General features: G+C 35.4%; 1 protein-coding gene across 2 annotated transcripts in view; it reads right to left on the reverse strand.

Moving 5' to 3' along the window:
• The window catches only part of FAP (fibroblast activation protein alpha), a 73,317-nt gene that overhangs the window by 32,814 nt on the left and 15,345 nt on the right, over positions 1-25,158 (reverse strand). Inside the window, exons 3-12 of one of the 2 annotated variants that reach the window (XM_054478196.2) lie at positions 23,103-23,201; positions 22,069-22,163; positions 21,050-21,124; positions 20,191-20,243; positions 16,412-16,484; positions 15,621-15,741; positions 14,553-14,707; positions 12,452-12,555; positions 10,492-10,627; positions 6,517-6,561 (exon numbers count right to left, since the gene is read on the reverse strand). In XM_054478196.2, coding sequence (XP_054334171.1) covers positions 6,517-6,561; positions 10,492-10,627; positions 12,452-12,555; positions 14,553-14,707; positions 15,621-15,741; positions 16,412-16,484; positions 20,191-20,243; positions 21,050-21,124; positions 22,069-22,163; positions 23,103-23,201 — 956 coding nt within the window. The remainder of the gene's footprint in view (positions 1-6,516; positions 6,562-10,491; positions 10,628-12,451; positions 12,556-14,552; positions 14,708-15,620; positions 15,742-16,411; positions 16,485-20,190; positions 20,244-21,049; positions 21,125-22,068; positions 22,164-23,102; positions 23,202-25,158) is intronic. The other variant, XM_054478197.2, reaches the window with a different exon arrangement.

Genomic DNA, 25,158 nt, shown 5'->3' on the forward strand with positions numbered 1-25,158 from the left:
AATCACAAACGAATGTTGATATTTAACCAAACCAAACTTAAAATGAGGTATTTGACCAAAGTCTGATGCTCATTGACTTATACCTCTTTTAATTCTTGATTTGTCTGATGCCAGCACCTAATACCAATGATTCAATGAAGACATCTTAAAGATGAAAAAATCATGGCTTGCTAGCCACAGTTTTTAATGGTGAGGAGGGGCTTCTGGACTTGAGAGAAAAAAGTTGCCTACGTTGGGGGAGGTTTACTCCTTGAGCACAGGAAGCCGACTGCAGACTGACCTCAATGCCCTAGTTTGACCTCTAACAGGTCCCAGAACTTGCTGGAAACCACTTAACTACCTAAGGTACACTAGGCTCTTTAGTGTGCCTTGAAACAGAACAAGCCACACCTCAACATTCTAAATGATAGATATAACTGAAATTCTGCAAATGTTCTTACACCAAATTTTAGAAAATAGTTTCGTATTTTTCCCATTAAAAAATTAATTGACTTGTCTTACATTTGCTGACTTTTTTTCCCCATTGGTCATTGTTTGGTGAAATGATGGCAAATCATTAAAAGAATTACATGAGGAAAGAGTTACTCTACATCATGCAGAGCAGATTTAAAGCCAGCTCTCTCTAGTTGGTGTCCCTCCACATGAGAACTGCATCAAGCAACAACAACAAAAAGCTACTAGTATCTTTTAGCTACAAATACCTATCCTGGTGAGACCTAACGTGAGACCCATTGTAGAGCAAGAAGAGAGTGGGGGAAGTCACTGTAGGCTCCTTTAATGATGACCCCATATTTGATGCCTTTTTGATGCAACTGATCATTATTTCTCATGAAATAATTATAATTGTGTGACATTAAAATGCAACTAATTTGATGTGATGTCTGTAGTGGACTAAGTTCCCCAGAAATTCATGTCCTTGTGGAGCCACAGAATGTGACCCTTTTGGAAATGGGGTCTTTGCAGATGTAATCAAGGGAGAAAGTAAAGATGTGTATTAAAGAGGGCCCTAACTCTAATGACTGCTGTCCTCATAGGTGGGGAGGACACAAAGAGACACTGAGAGATACAGGGAAGAAGACTATGTGAAGACAGAAGCAGGGATTAAAGTGATACGGCTGTAAACCAAACAATGCTCAGGGATTTCTAGGAGCCATGAGAAGCCGGAAGAGACAGGGAGAATTCTTCTCTTGAGCCTTCATAGGGAGCACAGCTCTGCTGACACCATGATTTCCGACTTCCAGCTTTCAGAATGGCGAGAGAATAAATTTCTGTTGTTTTAAGCCACAAAGTTTGCCATAACTTATAGCAGCCCTAGGAAAATAATACAGTGCCCTAAGTCTCACCACATTTACCTAGAATCAATAAATCAGTTAAATCAAATAAGCAGAAGGCCATTAACCTGAGGCTGTCTCTATAATTTGAGTTCCTATATAATGAAACGCAACCTTAGTACATATACAAACCAAAACCTAACTACAAGTACAGCAAAAGGGTTTCAGCCAATCATAGGCAGCCATCATATCACACCGCATCCAAATAAGGTAGATGCCTCATCACTCTATGACCCAATAAGGCCGACTCCTAGTGTAGCCAACCAGTGGTTTATCTACCTTGCTTCTGTGTTTGGCCTATAAAAGGTGGCTGCTCACATTGCTGTGCAGAACTCTCAGAACCTCTTCTGGTTCTGAGTGCTGCCTGATTTATGAATTGTTTTTGTTCAAATAAACTCTACTACTTTTAACTTGTCTAAAGTTTTCTTTAAAATGAAAAAATGGAATAATGAGAAACAGCTGCCTCTACATGATTCCTACATTAGTTTCATTAATAATAAGAACAACCTTGGTAGGATTTTGCATATTGAGACTAATGCTTCCAAGTGAAATTAATAACCAAGAGGCCCAGGAATAGGAAACTTTGATTAGCAATTTTGTGGGTAAAATTTTATTACTATAAGTCTTTGACAAAATCCTTCTTTCATTTCAGAATGAAGTTTCACCCTCTTAGCTAAATGATAATATACATACTTACTAGTAACCTCTTATAATGTCTCCCTTTTTTTTTTTTTTTTTTTTTAATGGAGTTTCGTTCTTGTTGCCCAGGCTGGAGTGCAAATAGCGTGGTCTTGGCTCATCACAACCTCTGTCTCCCGGGCACAAGTGATTCTCCTACCTTAGCCTCCCAAGTAGCTGGGATTACAGGCATGAACCACCATGCCTGGCTAGTTTTATATTTTTAGTAGAGATGAGGTTTCACCATGTTGGTCAGGCTGGTCTCAAACTCCTGACCTCAGGTGATCCACCCACCTTGGCCTCCCAAAGTGCTAGGATTAAGGTGTGAGCCATTGTACCTGGCCTATGTCTCCTTCTTATTCCTCATTGTGAAACACAAAAGTTGGTTCTACATTGCCTTAATCACTAAAATAAAACCTTAGTCACAACATTTTTTAAGGTACCACAGTAAAAAGAAAAATTGTCTGCAAGCTGCAGTCAGTTAGTTAAGGGACTTTTTAAAGGGGATTTGTTCTAGATTAAAACTTAGCATCTCATTTTTATTGAAAATAAAAAAACAGGGCAGAGTGTTATGTTTTAAGATATTAGAATCAGGCAAACAGGAAGAATATTTCTGATAAGCAAAGACTGTTATCTTCTCCCCTTTCATTGCACACATTGAAGACAGCTGCTTTAGATGAACAGGTAACTTGGGTGAGGTAAAGAGAGTGTGAAATATGTCCACATTCATTTTGCTAGAGCTAGGCCCATAAAGTGTTCTGACTTAAGTGCTTCTTGCAAGTCACACATGGACCCTAGATAAGCACCCACACTAAGTTGTCCTCAGTTTTAATGAGGCCCTTACACTGGTTTCTTTACTATGGTTAGATTTTCTGATAGATTACTCATCTCTATATGAAGTGCAAAGCCATTTAAAATATTTTACCTGGAAGGTGAGATTATTTACCGCCATGTAATATCTTGCCACAGCTGTTAAATGACCTAAAGCGGATGCCCTAAACTGAGTTCACATTCAGTCAAAAGCACAAGCTTTCAAGCATCAAGAAGAAAATTCATCTTTTTTGAACCAAGGGATTTTGCCAGATGCCTAAAGAAGGTGTAGTGTGTTGCTTAAATTATTTTAAAATAATTGATGTGACTTTGCAGTCTAAGCATAATGCCTTCAGTGCTTGTTCTCCAAATTTAAGGAATTAAGCACTAGGTTCCTTTGATTAACTCTTCACTTTTCTGTCTGTTCTCTGCAGAGCAAAACAAAACAAACATGTTTTAAAAGCAATTTTGTTGTTATTTTTTCTGATTAAATACCAAAAAAGAAGTTAGGTTATTAATCCTAAATTAAAAGACTGGATGTGTCAGTGCTGGAGGAAAAAAGTGGTAAGTAAAGTTCTCAGGAAACCTATTTTCTAGTTCTGTGCCTGCAACTAACAGATCAGTTACTTTTAGCAAGTCATTTAATCTCCCTTTTCTAATTCATAGGTGATTTCTGAGAGTCTTTTTCCATTTTAAATATCTCTGACAAACTCAAAAGAAACGACAGATCAAAAATAGCTTTTAAAATTTATACTAATACGACTAGCCTGTATACTTTATCTAAAGACCCTATAAATGTTACTTGAACAAATGTCTGAAATACATACACATTTCTAGTTTTTTCTGGTTAATTTTATTAAGTCATTAGTTTCATTATAGATCAAAGGAAGCTATTAAATATACAATATATTATGACATATGAGTTATGGCTATATAAAATTGTGGCCAGACTTTTTCAAAAGGCATGTCAGAACTTACAAAAGCTAATTAATAATCCATTTAAAGCAGATGCCTTGGGAGAGTGTAAACTGACTCTTGAAAACAATCATTGCAAATAATTTTTGATAATTTCTCTTCTGGAATTTAGAAGTTTTACTGACTACTGAATACATGTTAAGAGATTGAGATTAGTACATAAAAATAAGTTGTTCCCAATAGAATTATAAAACTATGAATATTAAAATGATCTGGCACAAAAACCACATGTCCCAGATAAGTAACTCATTTACTCTCTAGATTTAGTTGGGAATGACTTTTGATTTAATATAAGGACCTCATCTTCTCCCAAAGGAAATGTATGTGCCTCAACTGAGGGTATTTTTTGAAAAAAGTTCTACAGCTGGGCTGGGCGCGGAGGCTCATGCCATTTAGTTGGGAATGATTTTTGATTTAATGTAAGGACCTCGTAGTCTCTCAAAGGAGACATATGTGCCTCCACTGAAGGCTTTTTTTTTTTTTTTTGAGACAGAGTCTGGCTCTGTCGCCCACGCTAGAGTGCAGTGGCGCGATCACGGCTCGTTGCAAGCTCCGCCTCCCAGGTTCGCGCCATTCTCTTGCCTCAGCCTCCCGAGTAGCTGGGACTACAGGCGCCCGCCACCATGCCTGGCTAATTTTTTTGTATTTTTAGTAGAAACGGGGTTTCACCGTGTTAGCCAGGATGGTCTTGATCTCCTGACACTGAGGGTATTTTTTAAAAAATTCTACAGCTGGACCGGGGGCGGTGGCTCATGCCTGTAATCCCAACACTTTGGGAGACCAAGGCAGGCAGATCACGAGGTCAAGAGATTGAGACCATCCTGGCTAACACGGTGAAACCCCGTCTCTATTAAAAATACAAAAATTAGCTGGGCGTGATGGCGGGCGCCTGCCATCCCGGCTACTAAGGAGGCTGAGGCAGGAGAATCGCTTGAGCCCGGGAGGCGGAGCTTGCAGTGAGCCGAGATCATGCCACTGCACTCCAGCCTGGCAACAGAGTGAGACACCGTCTTAAAAAAAAAAAAAAAATTCTAAAGCTTTGCCGGCAATTCATTCATTCATTCAGCTCAATTTGATGGGAATGCAAGGTTAGTGCAATACAGATTTTTTAAATTATTAAGATACTGAAGATGCTTATAAATATGAGCTTTCAAAAGATGCATTCTAAAGTGTTTCACTGTTTTGAACACTGAAGCATTGTCAAAATAAATGTTTATAGATGCTCAAGATAATGACTTTGAAAGGGTTGTTGGTATCATTGTTGATATAATTATAAAATTACATTATTCATATAACTGTATAGTAAATCTAGTTATATTATTATCTTGGAGAACATGACTAAAGAATATTTTCAAGCATTCTTTCTTCCCTTCATTCTTTACTGGACATATTTGTAATGGGAGTGAATTGGTAGATTAATTTTTTTTCCTCAAAATTTCAAATACCGATCTTAGAATCACCTTTCTGAAAGGTGAGATTCATATTGATTAGGAATACATAAAATTTAGAGAATACTTTTCTTAACTGAATACTACTCTTTTTTTCCTGTGATATTTAGGACAGTAGGAAAAGTGAGTTCAAACAGGAGGTTTTTTTTTTTCTGAATTACATACTTATCTTTATTATCTTGTTACCTCAGAGTGTAATTTACATTTGCTGTATATAAGAAATAAAGTAACTATTCCCTAGTTAATGAATAAAACTGCAGTATCTTTAATTAAAGACAGAGTATAAATTAAACAGCATGTAAGCCAATATCAACTGGATCCAGAAAAGTGTACAATTAAGAGTTTTTAATATTTGAAGATTATCACTTTACAATTTATCTTCTTCCCAGCCAATTTGAGTTTAAATTTTTATATAATTTATCATCTTAGAATTGATTTCTGACTTTTTTTTGTCCTTGGATCATGGACTAATGTGTTAAACCAGGTCCTAAGAGTTTCCTTTTTCATTGCATAATGCGTCCAAATCTTAGAGAAGTAGCCTTTCCTCTTCAAATACTAATTGAATTGAATTATGTGTTTGTGATAAGTGGCAGCCTCTACCAACCTTCACTTATTCTCTTGTATTCCTTTTTATTCTTCATATACGATATAAAATACAATTGCTATTTACCTCAAGCATCATTTTACATTAAAAATCCTCATAAATTATTGAATAAACCTATCCTAAACTTCCAAATATAAATGATCACAAATAACAAAACAGACATTTTCCTATTTGATACCAAATCATTACTTAAATACTGGAAGGAGTATACATATATGAAATTTAGTACACGTCATATGAAATTTAATAAGAGGTAGATTGTCTTTAAATTACAAGGATACCCAGTGTATTTATTTTTTTTGGATTCAAAAGACTAGTAATTATTAAGATGATTTTAACAGATCAGGGATTTTGTTTCCTTTTGAAAAATGATCTATATTGTATTTGTTTAAAAAGTAATATTAGTTATAGATACCAAGGATTCAGTTGACAAACTTAAAATTGGGACATGAGGAGTATGAGTTATTTTCAATAGAATTCTAAAAAGATGGACATTGAAATTGTCTGGCACAAAATCACTCAAGAGATCACTACCTATGTGTTTTATACCTTGCTATTTTTTTCTATGAAAATAAGTAGTGCCAGTTTGGGTACATTGCAAATAGTCCTTTGATAGCTGAGCATCTGTCAAGTTTCATTAAAACGTAAGAAAAAGATAGCAAAATCATACTCCACCAGCCCATCCAGTTCTGCTTTCTTCTATATGCTCCTGGGTCTAAAAGACAAAAGATCACATCGAACATAGTATTAAGAGAACATTTTTTTCCTAAATATAATCTGGACATTTGGAAACAGTTAAGCTGCCTGATCAGAGTATACCATTACTAGTCAACTAACTTCAAATTTGAGTTTAAAAGGACAATATTAAAAATCTCATATAACAGCACTGTTGTATATACATGGGTAATTTTGTTGCAGATCCTTAATAATTATGCCTAAATTTTCCATGAGGCAGTGACTTGGAATTATCACAACATCTATGGAGGCCCAGCACAATCCACTTGATGTGGTGTAGGTAAAACAGTGGAGTTTAGGTTAAATTCTTTCTTTTCTGGGTCCTATGAAGTAGCTAAAATGTTAAAATTTGCACTGAATCTTATTTTGGGTTATATTTTAGCACAATGTAATTGATCATTTACTGAACAAACACTTAGTAATCCTAAAAGAATGAATAGACTTTTCTAGACAAATAATTAGAAAAAGAAGAACATTCTAGGTAAAATAAATAGCATAGAGACCAGACCAGCTTAGTCACCCAACAGATGGTTCAGTATGGCTGAGTGGAGAGTGACTACAGGAAAGAGTTAGAAGATGAAGGAGAATGCATGTTTATGAGCAAGATTTTGGAGAATCTTTATGGCAGCCTAAGAAGTTTCAATTTCTCCTGTTTGGTAAATCTTTTGAAGGTCTTCCAATTCACAATTTGGAACATATAATTATGAACATGATGCAGAGGATAAACTAGAAGTGGGTAAGAGGGAAGGAGGCAGAGAGACCAACTGGAAGGCTATTGTAATGTTTGGGAAAAGAATGATAAAGACTCTAATCAAGCTCATGGCAGTGAGAATGGAACAGAGAAAGTGAAGCCACACATATTGAAAAGTTCAAATCCTCAGAAATAAGTCTGAGAGTTATTGGCAAGTATACCAAAAAGCTCTGGTATAGATTAAAATTACCCAAGGTGAATAAGTACAGAGTTGAGACAGACAGCAGGATAATCAGCAGACCATTTCCTCTTTTTGCTAGGGATACGGGTAGGAAATGTATTTCCCAGCCTTCCTTCAGTTGACCATGGTTATTTGATAAGTTCTAGTCAATGGTGTGTGAACAGAATAACTCATGCTACTTTCAGGCCTAGCCCATAATAGCCTCTCTTACATTACCCTTCATTCTTTTCTCCATCCCTCAGCTGGATGTTGATGTTCAGGTTTGACCAACTTTGGAATAGTGTTGGAAGCCAGTTAGCAGAAATGCCATCACCTAGGTTCCCGAATGACTATATGAAGCAGAGTACACCATTCCCCAATCCCCATCATACCCTACTTACCTGGACTCACTATTGGATGGTTACATGAATGTGCAATAAATTTCTACTGTATTAACCCACTGAATTATTGGAGGTTTTTATTGTTGTTGTTATAGCAGTTAGCCTACCTTGCAAATACATTAACTTGGAGAATAATAAGATTTCTAGAGAAGTCAGAAGAAGAGCTGGAAAGGAAAAGAACAGTCAATGAAGCAGAAGAAGAACCATGAGAGGGTGTACTGTCATAAAAGGCAGGGGAATAACAAATTTTAAGAACACAGTCTGGATTTTCTCTTACAGGGACAGACCAATGCCTCAGAGAGAACAAGTAAGATAAGACTCGGAAAAAAATAGTGTAATTTTTGGATTTATTATTTTTAGCCATAAAAGTAAAATTAATTTTAATTCCCTTTTCAGAGGAGGAAGCATAATATAAAAGATGTTTCTTCCCCTAACTATAAATTTCTTAATAAATCTCACTAATACAATTTTATTACAAGTCATTGTTGCCAGTTTCCTTTGCCTGTTTGTTTGGGGCATGACTCTCAGCATGAATAAAATGTTGCTGGGTCACTTAACCTTAAATATTGTTTTCAAAGTGTGTGCACACACACACACATACACACATCAGTCATGAGGATGGTTTCTGGGAAATTCAACACTGTTATTCTCAAATCTCAAAATGTGTTGCATGTATTTATCAAACTATTTTGAAACAGAGGTGTTTAGAAATTCTAAGGTTATTCAAACATGATGTTCTAAATTTAAGCACTGTTTTCTGGCTGTAAAACTAAAGTTTATATTCCAGGGACTTCCACACCTCATTGAATGAGCATCTTAAATGTTCTGTCAGTTTGGATTAAAGTTGTCTCAGATTTTGATAAATTAGAATTTCAGATTTCAAAGCAATCACAGTTTTAAAATTCCTAGTTTTAGGAGCTAAAAATTGTGTCTAAATTATAAATCTCATTATGTTCAAACTAATAAAATTAAAGCAATAGTCCCTAATACCTAGATTCATTGAAAAGTTTAAAGATATAGTCACCCAAAGCTGACTAACCAGACCAATTGTTTCTAATTAACTAGCATAATCAAGATTAGTCTATCCTTTCTTTGCCTATGATACTGTATTAAAGCCAAAATCATCCTGCTTTGTATATCAAAATATATATAAGATAAAAATACGCTTCTAGCATATTCCATCAAAATTAGTCGAGCCTCTCACAGACACAGTAGTGATTTAAAAAAATATTTTTAGCCTGAGTAATGTTGACTATTATAGTCCTGATATATTTCCAAACAGACTCATATGACTTTTTTCTTGCAAAACATAATGTCCTAATTTCTAGATGAAATTTAGTGATTTACTTTGATTGTTCTGTGCTTTTCTTTTTACTTCATAAAATATGATTATTCTATGTTTGTTTTAATGAAACATTTCTTCATAATTAGAAGACTCATGAAATGTACCCATCAAATATCCTATTTAAAGAAAACATTTTGTATCTCTTAGACTCTAATGTGAGTAATTAAGAAAAGGCTTATTTTAAAGCTTATACATTGGTTAAGCGGTTTTTCTGACTCATTAATTCAACAGATTATGTTTGAATTTGAGTATTAGAAACAATTAAAACTCAACAATAAATCTGTGCTTAGTTTTCAAGGCTTTTTCTGCCCAAAATTAGTACATATCGGGTACTGTCTTAAGATAACCAGATAACAGAATAATTTGATCTAATATCTTATGTCACATTCTCAGTAATTCTCATTTGATTTTAAAATCAAAATATTTGGGTCAGGTGCAGTGGCTCATGCCTGTAATCCCAGTACTTTGGGAGGCTGAGGCAGGCGGATCACGAGGTCAAGAGATTGAGACCATCCTGGCCAACATGGTGAAACCCTGTGTCTACTAAAAATAAAAAAATTAGCTGGGCCTGGTGGTGCACACCTGTAGTCCCAGCTACTCAGGAGACTGAGGCAGGAGAATCGCTTGAACCTGGGAGACGGAGGTTGCAGTGAGTCCAGATCGTGCCACTGCACTCCAGCCTGGCAACAGAGTGAGACGCCATTTCAAAAAAAAAAAAAACAAACAAACAAAAAACAAAAAACAAACAAAACAGAATATCTGGCTTTCTTTTGATAATATCCATTTCCTTCAGAATTTTTCATTTTTAATTTTTAACATTGAATAGAACATGCCCCATTTGCATTTCTTCTCTGGTTCTTTTGTTTAAAACATATATATTTATCTAGTAGACCCATGTTACGGTTTCATCTGCATTGCTTTGCTTTCTGTTGGACTGCCAATGTTATAATCTCAAAAGGCTGGTTTACCATTATAATTGAGAACCAGATATCTGATTTTCCCAATGTCATGTTGTCCCATTTTTTCTTTTTGGCTATTCAATTTCAAGGTTTAAGTCATTCAAGAAAATAAAAGGTATCCTATTTATTTAATAAAATGATGGACCCATGAATACTGAGTGCTTTTTTGCAAAGCAGTTGGGGGTTGAATGCAGTAATCCTGGCTTTACAACATAAAATGTTAGCTATGGATGAGTCCCCACTATTGTGCCTTGATCTTCAGAAATACATATCCGTGATCATAATATACCCTACCTTTGGACAATCCCATGTCTGCCAGTCTTCCCTGAAGTCACATATAGACAGGACCGAAACATTCTGGACTCTTTTTAGCCACTGCAAACATACTCGTTCATCAGTAACCCACGTGAGCCAACTGAAATAATAATCACTGCAAATAAAATAGAAACAGGTAGTCACAACCATAAACCAGTTTCACACACAAATAATTTCTTAATTTTTGTTTTCTAAAGGATATATGTCATTATTATACATTACTTATTTAATAGGTAAGGAAGACAAAATGTTCCTTTCTCTGGAGAGAAAGTTTAAATATCTCTACTTACTTAAAAAATATCTATGAGAGTTTCTTCATCTAATGAAATCATTTCATATGTGAGTTTTCTCTCCGTTTCTGGATTTTAACATTTTAGAAAAGAATTTAAAACATAATGCCAAAGCTACTGATCAATCTAGAGGGAAAAAAAGCATTAAACTTGCATTTTGCACAAGTAAACTCAATTTTTCACCTTATAATTAGTTGAGAAAGAGACAAGTGTGATAAAAGGATAATCTTTGTCTCTCAGCAGATTCATGTTGGAAGCTAAGTTTTAGCTGTGACTATGGTCAGGTATTGAAATTCAGACTTGTGGAATAAATCACTGATGTTGTATGCAAAATAACTCAAATAATGTTTGGCACATACTAGATGTCAGTGAATGGCAGCAATGATTCCATGACTCTGAGGATGAACTAGTAGGTAGAGAACATCAACATAAAATGAATCACAAACTTCTGGAAAATCAATGTAAAGGAAATCACAGAGCTGGAAGGGACCTCAGGCTCAAATCTTGGCTTTATGTCCTAATAGTTACATACCTTTAGGCCAGTTACTTAACTATTCTATTTTTATATAAAATCAGAATAATAATATTACCTATTTTAAAGATTGCTGTAAAGATTGGCTGAGAGTGCTTAAACCGCTTAAGAACTATGTCTGCTACATGATGAGTATTCAGAATATGTTTGCTACTACTATTTTATTGTTAGTATTTTACAGCTGTTCAAACAAGCCTCTGGACTCCTTGTGTTACGCTCATTTCATTTGCCACCTGTGGAGAATGACACTTCAAAAAAAAATGATGTATTGAGTCAAGTTTTCATTGACTCGATCAGGGTGGGGAATAGCAGATAATTCAAAAATATAAAGTCATGTTTGATTATACAAGAGTGGACTCAGCAAGGCCCAGGAGAAGCCTCTCGTGGGACTCTTTTCCCTATTAGTGATCAGTCATTTGAGCTTGGCTATTCTTCATGAAGCAGAAGGCGAAGACCCAAGATTGGCCTTCTAGACATTAAGGAAGTGTTAAGAAAGCCCAACAGGCAGGGCCTGGGCACCTTCCCCTTAGCCACTTCAACCAGAAAGACCACAGAGGACTAACTGAAGTTCGCTGTATTCTGGACTAATCAGACAATCAGACATAGGGCATCATGCTGGGAAAGTGAGAATCCTTCACGTCCCTGCCTGCCTACAGTTCATCTCTAGACAATTCTAAAACCAGATAAATGAGAATAGCCTGCTTCATTGTGAAAAATGCTAATTTTTGGAGAGGGTCAGCTTATCTTCTCTTATTTATCATACACATGTGATCCACATAGAGCCACAAACCCTGGCTTGAGATAAAGTCCGCCAAACTTGAAAGAAGCCAGGGTGAGGACATACATGAATTTTACTATCTGCTTGTTGGTCCCAAGTTCACATCTGTACATCTGAGGCAAGTTTCACTTAGATTGATCACCGAGGTCACGTTTATATGTGTAAAAGGGCTAATTTTGAAAAACCAATTAAGGAAACTTATTTGTCAATTTTAATTTTGTATGTCTTTAGCTTTGTGTGCAACTCTTATTTACTTATTTGTTTTTTGCTTCTAGCATGCACAGCATAAACTCACTAGAATATAGGATAGAAAGATGGGAGGGATCTGAGATGAACTACCTTGAGGCTATCATTGCTGGAACAGGCACTTCCTGGGGACCTACATACGCAGGGTAAGTGGTATCGATAATAAATATCCGAACAACGGGATTCTTAGCTCCAGCCTGCCAAAAAAATTGAGACATATAAGCTCATAAAATTCCAATTATCACTAACATTTTAAAGAAACTTTAGGAATTTAGATATATTTTTCTAAGCGAACAATCTTATGTATATCACTGTGGAATACATTCTATTTATAACACGACAAGGAATCTCATTTCAATTTTATCTGCAGGGCAATTACAAATGTTGTGTCAACCAGAGTGAAACTAGGTGTTTTAACTGCCTAATGAGAGAGCTTTAAAATTTATAGAGAAAATCATTTTGGATATGAAAATGCAGTTCTGTGAACTATATTCTCTTTCTGATTTCCAAGACAGATCTCTCTCATTTTTATTATTGGGATAATTATAATAATAATCATATCTCTGTATACCAAGGAAAGTTCAGAGGGTGATTAATTTGAGAGGAGAATGGAAAGAAAAATAAATGAAAGACACTTTTTGCTTTTGCCATATGATTTGGTCTAGGACAATCACCAAATGCTCAGTCTCCTACCTGCTTGTGTTATTACTGCCACCATCTCCAAAAGGTTAGGGAAATTTCACCTCCAAATGAAGTATCCATGAGATTTATACTTTTCTTGTTTTGTGCTTTCTATACTACTGTGTGCTTAAAATTTACATGACAGTATAGCTCATACCTAGACAGTTTCTTAGAGTTCCTCTGTTATTTTGCTGTAGAAAGAGAGAATCTTAGAGTTGTAATAAAATTTAAATTCATGAAATGTAGGTGCACAGTATGTAATGACTCAGTGCTGTTTGAATTCATCCAAAGAACTGTTCAGTGTCTCTTAGGACCTCCCTGTTTCACTTCCAAGTTTATCAGAGACTCCCTTAGTTTTTTGGAGTGGTCCCACATCTCCACCTAATGCCAGATGTTTTAGCAACTTTAAGCCTCAAGGAAATATGAGAATGTGGGTCCCAACTTCCCAATCAGTGTCAGTCACTCTTCAGTTCTGGGTTCCCCGTCTCTTCCTGCTCCCATAGGTCCTCCCAAAGATCTGAGTTCTTTTACATGTTGGGTTCCCCCCAAATGTGAGGCCTCTCCCAAACATCTTCAGCTTTTAGAGTTTTTACACAGCTTTTAGACTTTTAACACAAATATTACACTGTCTGCAATTCTATTTCTTTCTCTATAGCCGCTTTGGCTTGCTTAGAATTCACTTGTGCGTATGCCATATCCAACCGTCTTTGTCACCCAGGGACCCACTGTGTCCAGCCATGACAATGTTCCCCTTGGCAAGTAAAAGCAATAGGATCCAAAGAACAAAGAAGTGAATTCTAAAATCACATCCGATTCCTTGTGCAAGAGGTAAATTTGTACTTTGAGTCCATTTTTTCTGATATCATTTTTACATTGAGATTAGGATATAATGCTTCTTCACTGAGACCTGACCATTCTCCTACTGCACACTCAGGTCTCCTCCCTCCAGATGTGAGACTGAATAAAAAGAATGTGTAACAACTCTACAATGTTAAATATCCAAAAACTATGGGTTCACACCATGTCTAATTCCTTCAAGGGAGAAATTGAGACTTACAAATTTAACCTATCTTGTATATCCAGAAAAGACCATAACCCATGCCTGCTTCTACCTGACAGGAACATCAAATTCAGCATTTGTATTTCATATTCTAGTTTGCATTTACATGAGAATTCAAGAAAGAATTGCAAAACAGAACTTTACCCTGAATTTGGAGCATGAAATATGAAAAAAATTAAAATTAAGTTAAGCTTGTTTTTCCTCCATGATCAAGACCATATGTTTTTCAAAGATTCTGCAATAGATTTTGCAAAGACTACTTCATCCAGCACAACCAGATGTCCAAAGCAACAGATGTCCACATAAATAATAGAGCACAGTACAATGTTTGCCTTACAATGCACAAGGATAAGAAGCTCTCCAAACTTGTTGATCCCACCTTTACTCATGGTAAATCATTGCTCATTTTGATACCAGGAAAATGAAAGCATCTACTGAAAGTATTCAACATACCTTTGGGTATGGAATATTTATTGTTCTAGGATATTGTTCATCGCCATAATAGGAATAGGCAATAACTGGTATATTCGTATCATTAAATTCCGCATATGCCAAAAATTTTCCATTAGGAGACCACCAGAGAGCATATTTTGTAGCAAGCATTTCCTCTGAAAAATAAGTACTAGGATATTACCTATAATTACATCTTACTCTTAAAATCATTGTAAATACTTCTAAATAGCTATTTATCAGCTGAAATAATTTATTTAATGTGGATGTGACATATGTCATACTTTGGTTATTAAAAAATTACATAATCTGAGTTCAGAGGAATAGTTTAACCTTTCAGTCTATATCAAACATCAATTAGCCTTGTTAGAAAATGACATTAATCAGAAATGTAATTTTTTAAATAAATAATAAACATGCTGGCAATAATTAATTTTTTCTTTCAGGGCAGTTTCAGGTTTTTTAGTCACCTAAGATAGCCAAAACAGAAAGAACTATAATTGTACTAGAGAGTGACATAAACATTGAAAGTTACATTTCCCTCCTAAGAATTAAAAAAAAAACAAAAACGCAGTTAGTTTAGATAGATAGATAGAGAGATAGATAGATAGATAGATAGATACTAGAGGTCTTTTTAAAGTCCAGTTAAGTCCTGAATTCTACATGACCTAGAATGAGAACAAAATCAACAGAGTATCAGAAAGTAAAAATATTTTCCCATAAGATAAGCTAGACAGTTGTTTAGTTTTGAAAACAAAAATTTTTTCTAAAGAAAAAGTAAACATGAGAAAATATACTAACGCAGCACCTGAGGACCATATACTTTTTTGGATTATAAATCATTATTACCACTTCATAGTAATGTTAATGAGAATCAATTCTACCAGTTTTCTGATAACAAGAATTTGTTCTTTTAAAATATGTATGCCCTATTTGTAACCTAGAGACAATTTTCAGCAATGCTACCCTTCACGGAAATAAGATACTACTCATCTAAATCTTACTAAATATATGAAATTATTTTAAATTAAAAGCCTAAAGCATTAGCAGTAGAAAAGGAATACAGCTTACCTTCATAAACCCAGTCTGGGATTCCATTAAATATTTTATTTTCTCTTCCATTAAATGTTATTTGAAAAGGTGGATCTCCTGGTCTTTGTTTCAAATAGATATTGTTTTGATAGACATATGCCTAAAAGTGGTGGTAAGGGGAAATTCCACAACAAATTAAATGAAGGCTGTATATTTGTTTGAATTATTCCTCTAATACCTTTAAACAGAGTGGTAATAAAGATACAAAAAAGATTCACAACTAAAATATCATTTTAATAGGTCAAAAAATCCATCCAACTCACATTAACATCAATTATGAATTTTAAAGTCTGAATCAAATAAAAAATAAAGTCTATTATTTTCTTAGTTGTTTCATTACCCTCAAATAAATAATTATGTATATTGACAGAAAGTCGAATAAATCTCTGAATATTAATAGCTAGCCAGATCTAATCTTTATTTAGAGTCCTTAAATAAGAGCTTGGACCAAATTTCATGTTGTCTGAAGCTAGTCTGGGAAACTTGTGAAAACCATATTTTTCCTGAGCTTTCTGGCACAACGCATTCTGGCTGAGTATAAGGATAAAGTTTTTGACTGCTATATTTAAAGAAGTCTATCCATGAGCTTGAGATTTTGCGGAATTCTCAGATGGGTTTCAATTTATCAAAACTCTTCCCGTTTTTAACCACTAAAATAGTCATGAATGTATTTTTTTTTTCTTTCAGGCAGGGAAATTTAACAAAGGCCAAAATCAAATGGCTCCTCTTTTATTTACATGATTAAACACTTCAAAAATTTAAACACTTACTAATTTACTCCCAACAGGCGACCAGCATAAATACTGAATTGGACGAGGAAGCTCATTTCCTCTTACAAATTCTCTAGAAAGAAAGAAAGAAAGAAAGAAAAACAACAAACCTTGCTGTTTAATGCAAAAAAAATAATAATCTGTATGAACAGAAAAAATAAACAAACAATGAAAATTAAGGATCATTCTCTCTGCACCTACAAACCTAGTGAAAAGAATGCAGGAATGAAGAACTGGAGACATAGGTGTTGATTGCTGTTCTTCCAGTAGTTACTTAAAAGTCACTTAACTTTTCTGGGTGTCAGTTTTCTGACCTTTATAGTGAGGTGAATGGATTAAATTCTTACAGACTGTCAAAGTGGAGAAGATCTCTAGAAATTATCTAATACAATCCTCTCATTTTATAGAAAGTAAATATGAGGTTTAGAGAGCTGAGAGAACTTTTTAAGACCACATTGCTAGTTCTTGGCAGACCTTGAATTAAACTCAAGTCCTTTTAACCCCTGGGATTGTAAAATTTGCACACACTAGACTGAAATGGTCACTGAAGTGCCTTCCAGCTCTGAAATTCTATAATTGTGCTGAAGTTTAGTATGTGCTCTTCTACATTCTCATTCACAACCCCCATCTCTGTGAATGCATATGCATTTCAAATTTTTGAAAATAAGATGCCATTTGACAATCTCCCCAGGGATCTGACTTGAAATCAGAAAAGGAAAGGAACATCTGATCTCAAGCTAAACTGAAAAACGGATTGTATACTGGGCAGTATGCCTTAAGCTTGTAAAGTCCTCCACCCATGGGGAAATTTCAAATAGTCTATTGGCCAAAACTCCCACTTTGATGCTTAGAGTCACTCTTCAAGCACTCAAGTGACTTGCATTGTGGAGCTTTTGTAGTTCTTCAGCAAGAATGCATTCAGACTTTTATAAGCGTTACAGAGTCGTAGGATGTCATGCTTACTTTTTGACTTTTGTCATCTTGAAGATTGTATTAACAGTTTCATCGAGACTACCTTCGTGGGAAAGCAAAGCAAGACCTGCCACCCAAGCACAATTTGAAGAGCCTCAAAAAATACTCCTGCCCAACCCCTCCAAAAAAAGCTCTCCAACCTGGGCCTAACATGTGCCTGACATTTCTGCCTGTCCCATTCTTTTAATATTTGGACAATTGTGAAGATCTGTAACACACACTGCCTTGATGTAACTTTTTAGGTGCCTGCATGAGACCTAGCAAGTAACAAGGGAACATGGCACAGTTTTGAGTGGGGAGAGTGATTCCCATGGAAAGTGACCATTGGTGCTGCAATGAGAGTCCTGGCCGCCAGAGGGCAGTACATGAGCACCAGGCCCCCGGGTGATCTGGAACATGTTGAAAGGGATGCAAGAGCCCAGTTAAAAGATTGACCCAGGCCTGGCCCGCTCGCTCGCGCCAGTAATCCCAGCACTTTGGGCGGCGGATTACTTGAGACCAGGAGTTCGAGACCAGCCTGGCCAATATGGAGAAACCCCGTCCCTACAAAAACACAAAAATTAGCAGTGGTGGCACAAGCCTGTAATCCTAGCTACTTAGGAGGCTGAGGCGGGAGAATTGCTTAAACCCGGGAGGAGGAGGTTGCAGTGAGCCAAGATCACACCACTGCGCTCCAGCCTGGGCGACAGAACAAGACCCTGTCTCAAAAAAAAAGAAAAAAAAGAAGAAGAAGACATTCTTCACCTGGTTCACAATTTGTTCTTAAGCTAGTGCTCATGTTACCTTTGATACTGTAACATTGTCTCAGTTTTCTACATACAGTGGAATTATCTATGCAATCACACAGGCAGCACTAAGCTAAAAATCTCAGCGCATGTCTCAAGCCATCACAGCTGCCATTTTCTGTTTTCTGAGTCACTAAAGGTATGAGAAAAGGCGAGGGAGGATGCTTTACAAAGGCGTTCATCTCCTCAGTTTTGCCTACCTAGCTTGAAACCAGTACTGTCTTGTTTTCTCTATGCTAGATTTTTATAGAGTCTTCAAAGGCATATAAAAGACTTGAAATTAGTGGTATTCAGCGATGCCTAGAATCTCAAACAAGTTTGCCATCCATCCTTCACTTCCTAAATTATGCTGTATTTACCTGACCACCCCCCCAAAAATCTGAAATACTAGATAGTTGTGCAGAAAACAAAGAAACAAACAAAACCAGTGGTTTGATTAAATTCACTGCAGAGAATCTAAATATTTAATGCGATTTTAGGTCATAAAGTTTATATAATTCATGATTAAAATATTAGGATTATCATCTTTTTGAATGCTGTTCAATTTGGCGAGCCTCACGAAAGAATTTCAAAATGATTAAAAGAAAAACAAAGACATGATGAGAGCCTTGAGAAACTGGACTGAAAGACTAAGATTCCCCACTCACTAATCGAAACGTTTCTTAAGAGTAGAGCTGGTGCCCCAAGCTCATTTGCATCCCATTGTTACATGTGTTTCACATAGAAGGGGCTCAATAAATATTTCTTAAATTTGGTGATGATATGGATTCAGAGACAAGAAGGACTCAGAATGCATTAGATGGATTTTAGATTCTACTTTAAAAAGCAGTTCCTATTTCTTAATTTGACAGTTTATCAGAGTAATTGTTTTCTGAACATTTGAAAGAAGCAGATAGATAATTTTTAAAAAAATTTTTGTGCTCTTGCTAGACAAAAGGGGAAATAGACCAGAAGATTTTTTTTCAATACCTCTTCAAGCCATATAATTGTTTCCCCTTTTATATAACAGCAAAGAAGATACCATATTAAGATGAGTAGCTAAGGCAATTCATTGTCCACACTTAGCCAGGGTGATTTTTCTAAAGTGCAAATCTGATCATGTCATTTTCCATTTAAAACCCTTGAATGAATCCTTATTGTCATCAGAAAGAAAGATCTAAACTCATTTTAATGATTTCCTCATTATTATTTGGCCTATGCTTCCTGGCCTTGGCTGTTCCCCAACCTTACACCACCTCCTACTAGTCAGCGGGCCCCTCCCTCAATTTCAAACAAATTGACCTACTTTGCATTTCCCAAATGCACAATGCTCTCCCTCCCCCTTTTAGGCCTTCACATATTCTTCTTGCTGCCAGAAATTCTCTTCGTCAATCCTTCGCCTATCTGCACATTCATTTAATTTTTTCTTTTAAATGGTAAATGTTTCAAACAGTATATATATATATATATATATATATATATATGGAAAATGGTACTTGTCTGACAATTTATTTACCAATTAAATTCAAAAGAACATTTAGTATTTTACATGTCAAATATTTTTCTATTTTAAAAATAATTTTAACATTTTGTCATTTTTATAATAATTAATTTTAAAACAATTAATGGAGTACGTGTTCAGACACAACTAGTGCTGCATCTCTCTCCCGCCCTTCCTCCTCCCATCAGTGAAATAGCCACTCTCCTAAAAATAGTGTCTCATTCCCAAGAATGTTTTTGTGCTTTCCTATATATGTTTTTTCCATAAATAGCACATGTTTAATCTGATCTTCAAAAACAGAAAATCCAAAACTATATTGTGAATAAAAATACAAAATATTAGTCAAATAAAGAGGTGGGTATCCCATATAAGTATTTTCTTGAATTTTGTAAGCTTTATAGGTACATATATACTGTATTACTAAAAAGTAAGAAACAAAGATCAGTAAGAAAATAAAGTCTTTTTAACCCCAAATCATAGTTTGGAATGAAAACATTCTAGATATTAGATTTAAGTAGTATTAATAAACAGAGGTGATTTACCCATTGCTAAGGTCATAGATGTAATATGTTGCTGTGTAAGAGTATCTCCAAAGCTGTTAGAAAGAAGAAAGACAAAAAACAAATTGCAATTGTTAAAAAGCTTATATCAATAATGTATAATCATATAGCATCCAATTCAAAGTTCAGAATTATAAAAGGACTACTTTCACAAGGCACTAGGAAGAATATGTTTCAATTCCAAATGAGTCTTCATTTAAAGAGTCTTACTGTGGACTTTTGTGCCGTTTGTGCAAGTTCCAGAACTAATCTCAGCAGTGATTCAACCCTCACTCCATAAAAAGCATACCCAAAGAAATTTCCTAACATAAAAAGCTTATCTTTGCATACTCTATCCCAGAAATTTTCCCTTCATGTTTTACCTGTATTGAAGTAAAACCACGATGATTTCCACAGCCTATAAGGATTACCCTGCACCTGGATAATTCATTCTAATTATACCCTTTAAAATTGGGTAAAGAGAATTTCATTCAACATGTATTTTTGATGCAAAATTCTTGCCTTTCTTTGAGTATAGTTTTAAAAATAATAATTGAAAAAAATGAATAAGAATATTTAGCTTATAATTCTTCTTGAACAAAGTTCTTCGTTTTCTTGTTAAGTATGTTTGTGCTGTTGTTAATGAATGATGCAAGTATTATTTTGGACTCTGTTCCTTAAAGCACTTTCACGCTTCAAACAAGCTCCATAAGATTGAAACATGTCTTGCTGAAGATTATTGGTGACCGGGGCCTGAATATTTAGAGATAAAGACAGACTCTTGCTTTCTCTCACTATTTTAAACCACCTTGTGGATTAGTAGGAGATATAATTGGATATAACCAAATTAAATAGTTGATACCTTTGAATAATCACCTTCTAGATATACAAATTGCCGATCAGGTGATAAGCCATAATTTGAAGCATTCACACTTTTCTGAAATTATGAAGAGGTTGATTAGAATACAGAAAAGATAACAAAGAACATGTAAATTTGTAGTTTTAAAAGAATATTATATTATTAACATACTCCTACATACATAGACTTTCAATGCAGTTGAAAAAAATATTTTGTGGAACTTAACTATAATTCAAAGAAATTTACTAGATACTATGGGAGAAGGATGCAAGAGATAATATATACTTTGTGATTTCAAGAAACAGAAACTTTTTAAGGAGTAACATACTACAAATTAGAATGTTGTATAAAAGAGATTCAATATAGCATTGCAAAATTATTAAGAAAGAAATGATTGAATTCAAATGAGAGGATTATTGATTTCAAAGAGAAAGAGAGTATTATCTAAACATGGTTTTAAAAGATTAGTAGGTTTTTCAGGGTGGAGAAAGTTGGAGGACTGGGAGCCCAGGGGGACAGAACAGTTAAGTGCCCATACTTTATAGCTACCACTTATTAAGCACTTATTCTATGTTAGGCACTGCCCTAAGCACTTGCAAATGTTACTTCATTTAATTCTTTTATTAACCAAAGAGGCGTTATTATTCCTACTTTACCAAGGAAAACACTGAGGCGTAGTAAGATTGGTGTAGTGAAACCCCTTACCTAACTTTTCACAACCAGTAAGGGACTGAGCCAGGATTTGAACCTCAATTGGCCTGACACTAAGGACTGAGTTCTTAACTCCTATCTTATGCTATACTATATTCAAAGAGGAGGAAAGATGCTAGGTGATTTAGAAGAAGGCAAAGACAGTAGTCTAATGGGACTAGCAGACAGAACGGGAAGACTCTAGTGGAGTATGGAGCTGGGAAGGCAAGTTGTGTCCAGATCAGGTGCTAAGACTTTGAACTCTGTTTCTTGGTCAATGAAGAGTGGGCAAAGGTTTCTGAGGGGGAAGGAAGATGATGTTGGATACATACCATGGTTCTATTACTCAAAATGGTATATGATTGTCCTGTTTCAATATTATAAAGTACTATATTGTTATCTGCAGATTGATGAAGATATTCTTGTCCTTTAAACAAGAAAGAAAACAAAATGTAAATGATCTCTCTTAACATGAAATACATTCCTAACGAAAGAAACCTCTTTATTTCACAGACCTACTTTGTTTTTCCTCTCTGTCCAGTATATATTGCTTTGTGATATGTAAAATAGTAAGTTGGTGGTAGACGAAGAAGGTAGAATGCTTTGTTCTACTTCACACGAAGATGCCACATTTGCAAACAGCAGCCCTATTTTAGCCGATTCAGGGTGCTTAGGAACACAATTTTGTTTTCTCTGGGTTACAAAGGGGATAAACTAGTTTGAAATGTATATTTCTTTTGCAGTAATAAACATAAATTACATTTAGGTTGTGTTTAGTTCAACTTAAAACTCACTTTGTATTAATTTTATTTTCTAAAGAGAAAAAATTAAAATATTCCATTTTGTTCAGTGACAAGATACTCAACTAAAATGTCATAGACTATTTAGTCGATCTCACTATTTATTTGATTAGATTTGCTTTATAACATCCTATTTTGAAAAGCTGTACGAAAATACCGATTTCATGACCCTTAAAGGGTTAATTGTCAGATTGAGATTTGTCTGTTTTCCAGATTATCCAGATTAATAATGGAATTTCTCTTTTGGTAAAATTTCTGTGACTTCTCCTAAATAGGAATATATCTACCATTCTCAAAAGTGATTACAGAAGTTCAAATTATTTGAACAATGCATTTTCAACTTTTCCTTCTCTATTTAAAACCCTATTGGCCTCATTACTATGGGGCAAATCCAGTATGAATGGTTTTGTCAAAAGCACTTTTTTGAGCACTTGAATTATTCAGATAATTGTTCTTTTTGTACATTTCAACTGATATGGCTTCAGTTACTGTAGAGATGCATTGGCACTAAAATAGAAACCAAACAAAATACATAAAAAACCCCTAAAGATAAATAATGCACTTACCTGAAATCCAGTTTGGAAAAAATGTTTTATAAGAAAATGTTCCATTTAAAATATCCTTCAGTGTGAGTGCTCTCATTGTATTTTCTTCAGAGTTATGAACTTTGGGGGAAGAGCAAACACATCCTTATTAAAAAGAAGGTTAACAACTCAAATTCTAAGCCTGGCCTTCATCTGTTCTTTCTTATATAGTAATAAGATCTGCTGTTTGCTAAGTGGTTGTTGAACTCCTATCATCATAACTATTATTATTAATAGTAGTATCTCCTTTTTTGTAGATACGGTAATTAAGAATTAGGGAGGTAGTTTCACTGCCTGGAAGGGAAAACTGGCTGGAAACTGTAGAGGAAGATGAAGATTACAGAGGAAGGCCATGCAGAGCAGCTGGGGCATGATTCTTCAGGCAGTAAAGAGTTGTAAAGGTTTTCCAGAAGGAAGAGGAGATGAGGTTCCAACAACTCTAGTCCTTGCAGGGCTGGAATTACAGACCATGTAGGTTTGGCTAAAATCCCAGTCTCTTATGCAGTTCACTGTATTTCCTCACATAGATTTGGTTCAGATTTCAACTGATTTATCAATGATGTATTTTAGCATCTCAGTTGGTCAAATGAGATTGGCCAGAACCCTTACCTTCAGAAATCTCAAGAGAGACATTATGAATGTAGGTAATTTTCTCATACTGACTATGGATTTTTATAAAAGGAAAGTAGACCAAAAGAAAAGAAAACCCTTGATCTATACAAAACGTCTTAGAAATCCCAACAGTAGAGGGTTTTCTGCAGAAAAACTAATCTAATGCAGCTCACAATCCACAAACAAATTCAATCCATATTTGACTACTTCAAAACCATTGTGTTTTTCAAACATGATCTTATTCTCAGAACAAATATTCATTACAGAGCCCTGAAGCAGTCAGATACACCAGGCAGATAATAAGGCAACCAAAGCCCAATGCCCTTTTTTCTCCATATTGCCATTCTCCGTCTCTCCCACCTTACCCCTTCCACAGGCCACTAAAACTTATAGGAAGATCCTATACCTTGAATACCATTTATGGGTCTGGTATTTGCCCAGGTGAAAACAAAACTGTCAAAGATGGGAGCTGTTTTACTTTATCCTGCTATAAAACTCGTAGCCCTCCATGACTCTTCCAGTAAAGACCACAAATGATGATCTGGATGGACTACAGACACTGGCTAATGTGGGGCAGTCTACCCTGCCAGCTCTTCTTGCTCCTCTCTCATTACTTTCTAGACACTAACAAGTCAGTCTTTCTTTTCCTCAAATACTTTCTGTAGGGTGTCTACAGCCTTTTCTAATCACTCTCCTTTAATGCTTAATCCAAAAGCTATATACTTCCTCTGAGAAGCCCTTTCTGACCCCCTCATTTAGATCAGGTTTCCTTTTATACATTTCCATAGAGCATGTTCCTTGCTTTTAGAACACTAGTCTTGGTTTGTAATCGTGCATATATTTGAGTGATTATTTGATTACTGTTTTCCCACCTCCCTCTGTATAATCAAAACAGTTACCATAAGGCCAGGAATCATGTCTTGTTTTTCTCATAGCACATCCCAAGTGTCTAGCACATACAGGCATCTAATAAATAGTTGTTGAACAAATGAATGCATGAAATGAAGGCTGGCTGGATGGCTGGATGGCTGGTTGGGTGGCTGGCTGGATGAGATGTGTGCCTTTTCTTAATTCCCTGCATGGTTTTTGGTAAGTAGATTTCTGGTGCCTAGGCTTGCTCACTCATATTATGAGGTACTGGACTAGAAGGTGTTGGCAATCTCTTCCAGCTATACCATGCTAGATTTTGAAATCTGAAACTCAACCTGCTCTATTAACCTTGTAGTTACATTAATGTTCTGCTATGTATGTAGCAGGAGCAAAATAATAAAGTGGAATAATAACATCTTCTGTTGTTTTAACTGATTTACATTGATGCATGTATGCTCCACACATTTGATTAGGACCATGAGTTTATTTCTTTCCTTAATTTGCAGCAACTTATTCCATGGCTGTAAGAATAGTGGCTGGTGAGCCCTTTTGCCAC

This window comes from Pongo pygmaeus, chromosome 11 (assembly GCF_028885625.2).
Source record: "Pongo pygmaeus isolate AG05252 chromosome 11, NHGRI_mPonPyg2-v2.0_pri, whole genome shotgun sequence".
Taxonomy (NCBI): domain Eukaryota; kingdom Metazoa; phylum Chordata; class Mammalia; order Primates; family Hominidae; genus Pongo; species Pongo pygmaeus.